At 38.0% G+C, this 13,054-nt stretch overlaps 1 protein-coding gene across 1 annotated transcript in view; it reads right to left on the bottom strand.

The window, feature by feature from the left end:
* ASPG (asparaginase) overlaps positions 1 to 13,054 on the bottom strand; it is a 45,542-nt gene that overhangs the window by 20,671 nt on the left and 11,817 nt on the right. Inside the window, exons 4-8 of the mRNA XM_080594915.1 lie at positions 11,801 to 11,926; positions 10,232 to 10,315; positions 9,031 to 9,157; positions 2,278 to 2,390; positions 602 to 787 (exon numbers count right to left, since the gene is read on the bottom strand). Coding sequence (XP_080451041.1) covers positions 602 to 787; positions 2,278 to 2,390; positions 9,031 to 9,157; positions 10,232 to 10,315; positions 11,801 to 11,926 — 636 coding nt within the window. The remainder of the gene's footprint in view (positions 1 to 601; positions 788 to 2,277; positions 2,391 to 9,030; positions 9,158 to 10,231; positions 10,316 to 11,800; positions 11,927 to 13,054) is intronic.

Below are 13,054 nucleotides of genomic sequence, written 5' to 3'. Positions count from 1 at the left end.
AAAATGTCCCGAATATTATGAGCATTTACACAAAGTCTGCTTTAAGCCGGCTGAGTTAAAGACAACTGATTTCCATTCTGCAAGACAGATGCTTCCTTACTTACTGTTCTCCCAGTATCTCTATGAATTCAGTTGTACTTCTAGTCAAATAAAACACTGATATTTGGAATATTGCTTGGAGTTGCGGGCTTTCCTGATATTCTTACATTGTAATTGCTTAGCCTATCAAATACTACTCTGACCATCTGATCCATAAGCTAGATTCTAGCTCAGTGAATGCCTTCAGGAGGGATTCTAACAATCTGATGCATGATATCCTGGAGAGCTACACCACAGCACAGAAGCAAGCAGACAGTGATTTGGGATTTGAGCTGACTATTTAAACCATTCAGACTAGGAGTAACAGTATTATGTTTGCAGACATGTATTTAAATGCTTCCAGCCTAAGATTTTTCTGGTATGGTTATTTTATGAACAGTATCTTCAATTTAACAAATCTGGTTTTATACACCGGGATTACTAGACGTATACAATCAAGTTGTATCAGTGAAAGGTTTCTTTTACACAGCAGTAGAGTCTGAAATCATTGCACAACCCTCACCTGCCCTGTTGCATAGACTGTTGTAACAGAACCTCGTAAACACTGGGTACAGTTTAGAATCACTACTTTTCGTCCAGTTGCTTTCTTGAGTTCCTCTAGCAAGTCTTCTCTGTTATTTGGGGCATTGCCAGTTCCATACGTTTCAAGTACAATGCCCTCAATTGGAGGCTGAAGAAACGCTTTTACCTGTTTAAAAACAAGACAGGAAACAGAGACAAAGGATGCATTCATGTCACATTAAGATTTTCACATATGGCACAGTTTTAAAAAATGAGCTATTCCCGTTATAAGGATCTCATGCCTTACAGTCTTCTCATGCTCTTCTGTACATCCCATTTACAGTAATGGATTATAGAATAACTTTTGAGAGTTATTGAGAAATTGAGAATTTCACTCTTTAGTTTCCTTTAAATTCCTGGAGGGATAGACTTTAAAATAAACTATTTTCCACAGTCATGACCTTAGCGTGAGAAAGGATGCTATTGTTTAAGCACCATTAACAGGCTATATGGTTGCACCATGGACGAACAAAAGGGTAGATTTACACTTACAAAATAAATACAGAATTATTAATTCAGATTAGAACACCCACCCCTGCCCAGATTTGTTACTTCAGCAAAGAGTTTTGCAAACAAACGTCTGCCTGAGATACTGTCTCACCTTTCAGGAAAGAACATTCTAATGAAAGATGGAGTTTTTTTAACTCAAAAAACAATTTGTTTAACTGAAGGTATTAAAAAAAAAAAGGAGGTAATAATTCATTCTGGGACAGTTGTTAACAAAGTAGCTATTGTGCCTCAATGTAAGAAAATGCCTTGCAAATTTCTCTTTCTACGAAGATGTATTTTAAACAACCTAGATGTTTCATTGCTGATTATATATGCTAAATGCAATACGCTGTAAGCCCCCACGAGACTAACTATGCAGTTGGAGTTTTATTGCAAGTATACCACCCCTCTGCCTTCCCATCTGTTCACATTCACCTAGAAAGAATAGTAATATAATTGAGGAGTGCTGCTTAAACTACTGGATTCAATTTAAGATGGCAACAGCCATGAAAGACCTGTCAATTTAATGGAACTGGTATTAGAGAAAAATTTAAAGACAAATCTACCTAAAACCATAGTTCTGTGAAACTATTTTTAAAGGCTGAGAGCAGCAAAATCCCACTTCGCATCTTCAACTCTGTATGAATACAGAATCACAGACTGAGGATCACGCATCAGTGTGAGATAAAATGAACCTTGAAAAAGAAGCTTGAGCTGTAGGTCACCTCCATCCATCATATTATGTATTCTTTGGCAAGTTATCTAATAATATGCCTTAATATGTAGCAAGAAAGCATTTCTACAGCCATCGTAGCTTATACCTCTGTAGAAAAGTACACTTGAGCTATATATGAGACCTTATAATAAATTAATTTTAAGTTCCAAAGACCAGACAGTTTAGATAAAAGATATTTTAAAAGCTTTTATCAATAGTTTATGGTGTATTAAAGTAGTCTTAGAATGCTCTGATATTACAGAAAATGTTTATCAGAAGAAGACAGATACTTTCCCTTCCCTGCAAAAACCCAGCCACTGGTACTACTACAATGTAGCTTCCCTACTTCAGCTTACTAATCAAGTATTTGAGCATAACTTTATTCACTTCCAAAATTAAGTGGTGACACTTACAGCAGCAGCAGTGATTCCTGGGAAGATTCGCAGAAGCCCAACGTTCCTGTTCATATTGGTGTGAACTCGAAATTTCTTTTTGGTATTGGCTCTCCACACTGTTTCCCAGTTTACTGTTAAAGAGAAATTGTATTTTAAATTTAATATTAAAGACATAATATTAAGTACATTTGTAGCACCTCATACTAACAGCATTATTTTTAAAAATGTTTCTTATATAGGAGACTTGTGAAAGATGATGTGCTTTTTTAAAGAGAAAATGAAGGCCCATTTAAGACGGCCGCCTAAGCAGCTGATCTAACTCACGTTATTTACTAGGTTCCACAAAATATGACTTCAAGGCTGTATGCAGGTCAGACTCAACTGTGTTATATTTTAGCTTTAATTCCAAAATAGTATACATTCTGAGATAAAACAGTATTACTCATCAATATTTCTAAGTTAGTGCTCTTCAAAGAGATATTTAACAAAAATACTTGTTTTAATTTAATAGTATTTTATAGCTAAGACTTCCAAAATGGATATTTTATTTCAATAACCATTAGTGAACATGTACTACAACCTCTTCAAAAGAAAATTCTGATAACAGTAAAAACCATTCGACTGCATGACCCAACTGGTTCACAATGTTGACCATGTCCCGTTACTGTCAATTCTCCCAGTCCAAAGTGCTCAGGAAGTCTCCACCAACAGGCTGTTACGCACATCTGGTATAGGCAAGACACTGACTTGTCACACATGGATCAGAACTTCGCTGTTATGTATCTGGACTGATATCAGCCTGGATTAACGTTTAGAAAGCAGACCTTCATCTTCTTAGACAAGAAATATGACAAATGCAGTTACTGTTGCTGCTAATCACCTCCTGAGTTTATTATGTAGTTACTAATGATTAAATAAAATAGCAAGGATTCAATTAACTCTGATTATACATTTAGAGCCAGAAGCCAGCTGTTTAACTAATAGTTTGTTTGTGCTGCATTATTAGAAGCCAAGTCATGCATTATTGATTTCAAAATTTTACTACTTCAGTGCAGGAGCCCAGTGTTGGTAGTGCAGGCGGCTGTTAGAAGTCCATGAAAGAAGTTTTACAAACAGCAGCCAACAGCTCAGAGCATCGTGTTTCAATGGAAGTAGACCTTACTGCATAGCTCATCCTGATCTAAGCTTTTTAGATTTTGGAGAAACCCCCAAGCACCAAGTCAGATAAAAGACCTGAGTGCATACTACTGATGTGTTCTCAGCCATGTAAAGAGTTACTCATGCCAATTACTGTTGCAATCTCTTGCAATCAGCAGACAGCCATTTGCAAGAAAATTCAAAGTACATTTAAAAGCCTGCATTGAAGCTTACTCCATTGTTCCATTATCAGAGATACTAAAAACAGTAAAATCCATTAAGTCAGGACAAAAAATAGCAGTCACCTGTAAGACTTTGTGAACTTTCCCTTCTTGTGGTGCCTGTTAACATCTACAGCCTCCGTATGTTCCTTCTAAAAACTATCATGCATAGCAGTGGGCTTGGCACCCTGTTTACCCTATTCACCCCAGTTCAGCATATGGATTGCTAATGCTCTGGCAAAGAGAGAACAGAAATATAGACAGCTTCCACCATGGATTTGTGAGAAGCATGGTTCTGAAATCACCTGGCTGGATTTAGTAGTTGCCCAAGTAGGTCTAAAAGGCCTCCAAGAGCTTTCCACAGCATGTTAAGAGACCTGCAGGAGACAAATGGGCAAGTGCATAAAGCCACGCGTTTGTTCTACTTGAGGTTCATAGGACTGGCTAAGCACATTCACTCATGAGCACTGTGCTTCAAGAAGCAACAGTGTCTGGCAATACATTAAATCCTTTCAACTTTCCAACAGATTAATTCTTTAAAAGTAGCCTCCTCTGTGAGAAGGGATGGCAATGAAACTGTATCAGTTTCTTTATCCTCCATAACCTAGGAGTCCCTGCCAAAACTTCATAAATGCGTACTACTAAGTTTGGCAACTGCTAGCATCCCTAAGTCTTTAACATACTTGAAGAATGAACTGAGGAAACCTGCCTTGGCATGGTTGACTAAGATATTGCCAAAAGTAGAAGACCAAGGCGAGAGATCAGAGGATAGGTTCAGAAATCCAGGCCTGTACCTGTATGCTTGGAGTACACTCTACCAAATAACACATCATCTTCAAGATAAATATAATGCATTCAGACACAGTACAGTGATGCAATTCCAAACTATATTAAAAAAAAAAAAAAGAACTAGAGATCGTCCCTGAGTTAATATTCTCTTGGTCATGAATCTCCTCGGCCTGCATAATGTGCTCAGTACTGCAGACTCATTGCACTGAATAAACTAGTAGTTCTGCAGCCTTTGGCTGTAGTGCACAGCAATCTTTTTTGTTAAATTAAAGAAAAAAATCATCTCAGGAATCACTAACAGTTCTTAAGAAACTCATACAAAGAAGTGAAGTACAAAAAGTTCTACGTGTCGGTGTTCAGAACAATTTTTTCTCCTGTGGATAAGAGTGACTAATTAGGGATATACAGGTTTGGCACAACCGAAAACAGTCACCTGTCCTGACTTGGATGGGCTGTGCTTGTGATGAGTTTAACTTATATAGTGTGCTGCATTATGTAAATACGGATACAAAGCTAGGGAACAAACCTAAGTTACCAACTTGTCCTGCACAGCAGAGGGAAAGTTCTTAAAGCAATGTTACATTAAACAGAAAGGTAAGAGTTATTTATATACTGTATTGAAAGTGGCTTGAGATAGAAAAGATTGCGTTATTGAAGGACAGTATATTCAAGATATTAAGGCCTTTTGTTTATTTTTCCAAACAAAACAATCACCTAAACAATACTCTGCTATTCCCAATCTCTCCCTCCCTCCCAAGCACTACAGCTTTTCAAATTGCAGGTCAGAACAACAAATTTGAAAGGGAGGTATATACCTAAGTCACAAAGTAAATAAACTCTTTCAGGTTTGAATCCTCTGAAGCCTGACTAGCTTTTGTTCTCCTCCTGAGCCTCACAGAAGTGACTTTGCAATCACTGGAGAGGCAGCTTTAGTCTCATGAGGATACTGGGCAAACTAGAGCTAAGAAAAAACACTGGCCTCCTTCACATCCCAGGGTTAAACAGGGAGGCAGCAGGGAGACAACCCAAAGTATTTTTCATTCAAGAAAAAAAATAATACAACTATACAGAGTCCTTATCTTATTCAGCTTTATTCACACACACACAACTATGGTGATAGGGTTAGTATGGAAGGAAAAAATCAACCTAACTGAAAAATAAAATAGAAAAGAGAAAAAGAAACTCTAAACAGTCTAGAAAGCAGCAAAGAAGGTTTTTGTTTTGTTTTTTTTTTAAAGAGTTCCTATGCCACAATGCAGGTTTCAACTTATAATGGGAGAGCTATAACTAAGAGCGACACCTCCCTTAGGAGTGGTGACTGAACTCCAAGTTATGAAATCAAACAAGAAATACAGCTTTTCTTGATTGCAGAGCTCCACACAAACAGCAACACTTTCTTCTCATCTCTCTCTGCTGGGCTACTGGCGAGCCGTACCATTATATAAGCTGCCCCAGCATTCATTAGAATTCATGGCGACAGCCAAGGGGTGGGGAGCAGAGGCCAACCTATGGGTGGAAATTTCTGAAGGAGGCAAGCAAACATAGACCCCCTTTTTTGGCAGTTTATTATAAAACAATTGACACACGCCTTTTGAAATGAATATTTAAATTGAACGGTATCACTGCAAGAACCGACATGCCTGCTTACAAGGGGGAAAAACAAACCAAGAGCATTCAGTGAGCAGAGCTGACATTTGCCTTAATGCTTAAATGACTTGGGCTTTTTACTATAAATAACCAGAACTGCCAACCAAGACACAGACTTGGCCAGTGACAAATAGCTTCTCTTTAATAGGACTGGTGGACAGATGAGATCTAAAGGGCCTTCTAACCTGCTACTGCTGTACCACGTTTGCATATACAGTCACATGGGCTCTTTTCATCCCCTACACAAGTTATGTTTCTAATCATATGGTCCTGTACATATGCACCACTCCCAGAAGTTACATACATGCATGTGTGATGAAGAAAGTCCAGCCGAGGTAACAAAGCAAGTTTCATATTTGCTTCATTAAGAAGACAACAGAGAACAGAGGATAGTAATCAGTTATGAAACATATTGAGACTATTTACACATTTCAAGTGAAAGAGACCTCCTTGTCTCTCCTGTTTTCAAAACATAAGAGAAATACAATAAAGTATTTTAATTCATAAGCTTTATGATTCTAGAAATCTTGTTTTTCATTCCTATATTGCCCACTTCATACAGAGTTTTCTGATCCTGCTGCAAAAGCCCTTCCCATCAACATTGGGTTTCCTATTCATCTGAGGAGTTTGCTAGAATTTTCACTTCTTACGAGAGTTTTGTGTGCTAAATTTAAAGTCTTAAGGAAGCTGCCACACTTGCCAGTCTAAAACTGGAAAACAGGACTCCTAGGTGCTGGCAACACAGTTAAGGTCTGGCAGAGAACACAGCCAGTTGATGGGATCAGTAATCCTCTGGGAGTTTCACCTGAAGCGGGAAGATGGTAAAAAAAGGAATGGAGATCAAGAATGAAGAAGTGAGCTGTAGCTGGGGAAAGGAGGGGAAGAGAACTAAGCCTTTCCCTCTCCTCTCTGCCTCTGAAGTAGAACGTTGCTTTTATATGGTACGTCTAACCTCGAAGAGCAGCTCCTCTCCTCATTTCTGTGTACCAACCCATGATCACAAGCTCTTATCGCATCACATTGCTCACTCTCTCTATTTTGCCACCTCTCTGCTTCTCCAGAATTTTCATTCCCAGCTTTGTTACAACTAGGAAGCCCAAGGAAGAGTTTCTGTACATGGCCTATCCCTTCTGGCATTGTCAGACTGCTCTACATAATGCTGAAGCAGCAAGAGTCAGCCCTGTCTACAGGAAGATTAAGACATTACACAAAAGTCATTTGGAAAAAAAATAATTAAAAGATGCTACATTTGTTTGGTTTATTTTTCAAAGCCATGAGTGATCCCTTGGCTCCATGAAAGCTTCATACTAGGATTGTATGAACAAACCCAAGGGAGACAGCTATGTTTCAAACAATTACTTTAGACAAAATCAAGTAGCACTAGTAGATTGCCCATACTATAAACTCTGTTTTTCAAAATGAAACAATCCTTCAATACTGACACCGTCATCTTGGATAAATGATGCCACCCTAACTGGGTAATCAACTGAAACAAATAAAAATAGAGCCTATCACACCTTCAGTTTCTAAATCAGAAACCCTCACTGACCTCAGTGGGGCATTCTACTGAAAAGATAATGGGACACAAAATGGGCCAAGGGAAGTACTTAGTAACTTTCTCATTTTTCTCCTATGGAGAAGGAATCACAAAACAGGTCATTCAAATCCAAGAGAGAAGCAGTATGCGATTTGCAGCTTGATTTCATTATTGATCAGTCAGTAAACTGAATTTAGTTGTACCCTATTTGATGAAGCCCATAAAAAACGAAGAAATTTACTACAACAATCATCTAATAGCATTTCTGTTGATTTCAGGTACACAGTATTTGACACAGCATTGTAATACAACAGTGGCACGCTCCCAACCAGAGAGATGTCTTAAAGACCACTACACTATCTTACAGACTTCCTCAGTTTGTCTGCCTGCTACAAACATAGGCCTTTGATCCTGTAACTTTGTTACGTGACTCTCATTCATTAGGTTGAAGGCTAAGTTTATTTTTCTATATTATAAAATGTCCCTCTCTACTAGTAGAAACCATTAGAATGCCATGCTGCATGGCAATGAGCTAGAGCTCCTAATAAAATAATTTGTGAACCCCCTACTATTTCCTATTTGTGGCAATAATGGAGATTGTCACCACGGCCTATTCCTTTTGAATATACCTAGGCGATCCAAAAGCAGCTTGCACAACTTGTTACATTTTTGAAAACTGTGCTTTAGTATGTTTTTTCACAACAACTCATTTGGCTCGATTCCAAATGTGTCTCTCTTCTCCAATCTCCAAAGAAAGATTGACATTTATCCAAGAACAGACATCAGAATGTTAATGACTTTACACAAGGATACTGAAATCTTCATGTAGTTTTTCTCCTCCTTATAAAGCAGACACACAAAAATTATAGGGAATCTCAGTAAATTAGGGGGTAAAAACTTCACACAGAGCATATTCCAAGTCTGCTATTTTTGGTGTGCTTGCAGCCTAGATGAGTCCTAAATATCCAGTAAAACGTTCTACAAAATGTCATGGATCTAACAGACGATCTGTTGAAGCTGCAAGTACTCTGCAATGACTCTTTGCCTGATCTCAGAGCCCAGCATGGTCGTTAATGAGACTAAGGTCTTTGTTCTTTCAGTCCTCACTCCTTCATCTTTATCTTCACAGCAAGCATTTTCATGACACAGGGGCAACATTCCCTTTGGTTAGTGAAGTTCTTAAGTCACTGTCAGTCTAGCTCACATTTGTATTCAATAGATAAATACAGTCAAGTCACAAATTCTCAGTCTTACTAAAATTTAAAGAATTTCAGAGCATAGAATGAGGAGTCAAGTGTTTCAGATCATATAAAGTGGAGTGTTTTCAAATAAATTTGAGGTTAAAAACAGCATTTCAACTACATAAGTACATATTCTTTTCAGCTAGAGTTCTATTACATGTGGCATAAATTACAAGGCTTAAGAGATGATGTTGCTTACTTGTAATATCAACCTCAGCATTTGCAAGTGGAGGCAGGTTAGGTGAGGAAAAGGCATTGAAACTCCCAGCATCCACCTTAGTCACCCTATTTCCCCTGTACAGTTTATTATAAAAATACAGGCACACCTGCAAGACAAGTAAAGAAACAGGTCTATGAATAAGCCAGTAATTAAAAGATTCAGTAGATAAATACTGTAGTCTGTCCTTTATAAAGTGTTTTCTAAATCTTTAAAGCAACTCAGAAGCTAGTAGATGTTTACAATTCTTACCCTTTCAAAAAGAGTTGGCACATCTGTCACACATTGGTTTAAGAATTTAAGAACAAAACAAGTTAAGAACTAACTAGTTTCGTAATCCTCTCAGGAGGCATAGTCCAGGAGACAGCAAATATGCCTGAGTCCACTTCAGAGACAGAGGAAAGGAACAGCATGGACTTTTTAATAAGTTCATCAGTTATATCTAAATTCCGAATTCAAAATCTTAACAAAAGGCCTAGTGAAAATGTAGGATAACTTTCAAAAGAGTCACCAAGTATAAATAATTAGGTTCCTTCTGAAGTCCCTTAAAGTGTGTCAATTGAAATTTGAAGGAAAACAGATACCTCAGCGTAGCTGTTAGTTATGAAGATCTTAGCCAGTCAGCTATTGCTGTGATCCCACAAGGACTGGCTGTGTGAGCATGGCAGAAGTGAAATAAGGCACAACCTGCTCAGTTTTCTCTCAGACTTTCGGCTTGCAAAGCATTGGCATCTTTAAAGGCTGGGTGCTAAAACTATAGAAATGTTTCCATGCGTATTATTTATATCATCCTTGACACTTCAGTCTTCAGGTACTAGAGCTAGAAGATATTGCAAGTCAGTTCTAAATCAACTTGAGAATTTCAAAGCAACTTTCAGTCTAAAAACTGACTTAAGTGCTTCAAATTCCACACATTTGCAAGGGAACTGCTGATTCCAAGTCTGCTGCAAGCTACATTTCAAACCTGATAGTCTTTATAGATCGCGCACAGGCAAAACAGAGTATTAATCCTGAGAAAACAGCATGCACTTTGCCATGGAAGGGTTGATTACCTCCATGGAATCAATTTTTTTTCCCTTTTCAAGTGCAATTTCTTACTGCCTACAGATATTTTGAGTATGTAAGTATGTGTCCTAGCTAGAAGAAGAGCAGCTTCTGAGACAGTCTTCACAGGCAAACAGACCTCAGGAATCACAAATTGCCCAGCAAAGAGCAGCGCCCCCAGAAGGTTGGCTCGGCCGTCATTCTGCAACTCATATATGGGCACCTGAAGAACAGAAACTGAAATTAAACACCATCCCTTTTGTAAAGCTTACACAGCAGAAAAAATAGTCCAACTTATGAAACAGAGATACATGAATAATTTATGTAACAATGATTTATGACAAATAAAGTTTCCTTCTTCATCCAAACTATTTTAGGCTGCAGCAGATGGTGGGATTTCCCTCTGTGCTATCAGACTTTTTTAAATTAAGTGATTAAACCTAATGTTGAGATGATTCTAGTAAGACTAAGCAATTGTTTTTAGAAGAAGAGTCTGATTCAGGAGAAATATCAAGAATAGAAAGCAGGTGTACTCAGTTTACGTGACTGAGCATGGGAGAAGTGACTGTACAGAGAAAAAGCAACAGCCTCAGTTCTTACAGAGCTGCCACTATGGGCTTCAGAACAGTTCTCTTGCACCATCTTTCCTCATAGTAGACAAGAACTGAGCCAGCAGGTTATTACCAACAGAAAAGAAAAAGATTAAAAACAGAAATTTGGTCTGCCGAGTGTGATAGTGATGACTTCCATGCCTTTTCAGATTGCCTCTGTATTAACAGAGTCAGAACTCCTTTCAGCAAAAAAAAAAAAAAAATCACATGCTCTATTGTTAGGTCATATACTAATAAAGAAAAAAAGAAAGTAAAACACTGAATATGATGTACCACAACTAGACTGCTCCATGTCAAGACAGTAAGTGGGAGTCTGCTCCTTTCTAGACTTTTGTATTTTGACTTCAAATAGACCACATGTGAACGGGAAGTTATGACATGGGGGAGGGGAATTTTACAGTATTATGTTTCATCTCTCTTTTGTGATTAGAGCTGTATTTTATACTCAAGCAAGCTATTCTAGACAGACAACCCCTCCCCCTCAGACAATATGCAAAGGTCTGATCTCTAGCTAAGAGAATGAAAATTAATAAATCTAGCTTTTAGGGGAAAAGAAACAGACCACATTGGTGCTCTGTGGAACAGAAATGATCAAAAATGCATGTAATGCTTAGAGATTCTTTCACTAATTACTAAAAAAAAACAAGAAATAATGCAACAATGAGTAACATAAGATGGGGTAACAACTGATGAAGTAAAAATAATAAGCTTGAGGGCTTTAAAACAAAAAAAGACAACTAAGAGCCAGCAGCCACCTGAGGCTGGAAAGATGCTCTTCATATAAACCGATTATTACACAATGGCCAGTGACAGGCTCTTACATCTTTCTCTGAAGCATCTGGTCCCAGTCACAATGAACTACTGGTCTGATGTGGTACAGAGTTGTAAAGTCACTAATGATAGAATTACGGGGCAGATCCTCAGCTGGTAAGCTCGTCAATTCTCACTAATTTCTATCAGCACTGCGACCACTCACCCTGGGTAGCGGCCTGCCCCGCACTACTAAATTAGATAGCGATGATCAGGATACTACATAGTTTTGCATATAAAACCAGTAAATGGGACTTCTGACTTCAACTGCAAATTAAGTCCATTACCTGTGATCCTGTCAGAACAACGGTTTTACCCAGATTCTCACACATGAAGGATAAGGCTGAAGCTGTGTATGCCATCGTATCGGTGCCATGAAGGATCACAAAACCATCGTACTTTTCATAGTGCTCCTGGAGATGAAGAGACATTTTTCATATTGTTAGAAAAATGCACTGGCATCAGCAAGTGTGGCACAAACCGCATGACTTTCACGGATGCAAACAACACTATAATACTTTAAATGGTACTATACATGTAATTCCTCCTAAAGTTATCCACATTTTCAGTTTAATTATAATTAAGGGTTAATAGGACAATAAGCACTAGAGCTAGTAATTCTAATTATGGAACAGTCAAAGTGATTCGTCTATGTATACATATTAATGCAGCATTTTTAAACCAGAAGACAGCTAATTAAGAAAAGCTTAGCAATGGCTTTAAACAGGAATGTTAACATATGCAAATTAGTCACATAGTCTGATTTCTTGTTGCTGCTTTTACTTTAGGGATTACACCATTTACAGGAACAGATTAGGCAAACCAAGGCTATCATAATGTATAGAAAAAACAGTTCATTTAATCCGGCTGGCAGACAGGCAAATTGCCAGTGTAAGAGTGCCCTCTTCTGTTTAAAAGCCATAATTTCTCAAGCAGTATGTGATTTAAAAGAGTTGAAGAGGCTTGTTACTGGTCATAGCTAAGGTACATATGCTCGCTGTTTTCTGAGAAGTCCCTTAGACTATCAGACATGTATGGACGCAAAAAGGAATTTTATAATTATTTTAATCTACATACAATTCCAAGCAGGAGTTTTTTTCTTAATGCAAAGCCATGAATTGTACTGATCGTCATAGAATCTTAGAATGGCTTAGGTTGGAAGGGACCTTAAAGATCATCTAGTTCCTACCCCCTGCCATAGGCAAGGATGCCATCCACTAGATCAGGTTGTGCCCTGATAGAATAAAGTCATCTACTGCCTTACAGAAGAAAAAAGAATTGGTTCCTCTATTTCAAGAATGATGCACATAGTAATCACTTTAGTGAGAGACACTGAGATCTTTAATGTAATTTGGTCACATGGATAGGATTACATAAAAGTGTGAGCAAACCGAAGAAGTGCCAGCAGGGGGGGAAGTTTGTTTGTTTGTTTCCATAGAATTAAATGAGATTTCTTTTTAATTCATTTTATATTAGGCACACGCACTTGACATCTCCTGATAATACAGTCACCTCCAAATCCACCTGCACATTTCTACTTG

This window comes from Anser brachyrhynchus (assembly GCF_964034855.1).
Source record: "Anser brachyrhynchus genome assembly, chromosome: 5".
Taxonomy (NCBI): domain Eukaryota; kingdom Metazoa; phylum Chordata; class Aves; order Anseriformes; family Anatidae; genus Anser; species Anser brachyrhynchus.
The sequence above is the reverse complement of the archived record's forward strand: the minus strand, read 5'-3'. Positions and strand labels throughout refer to the sequence as shown.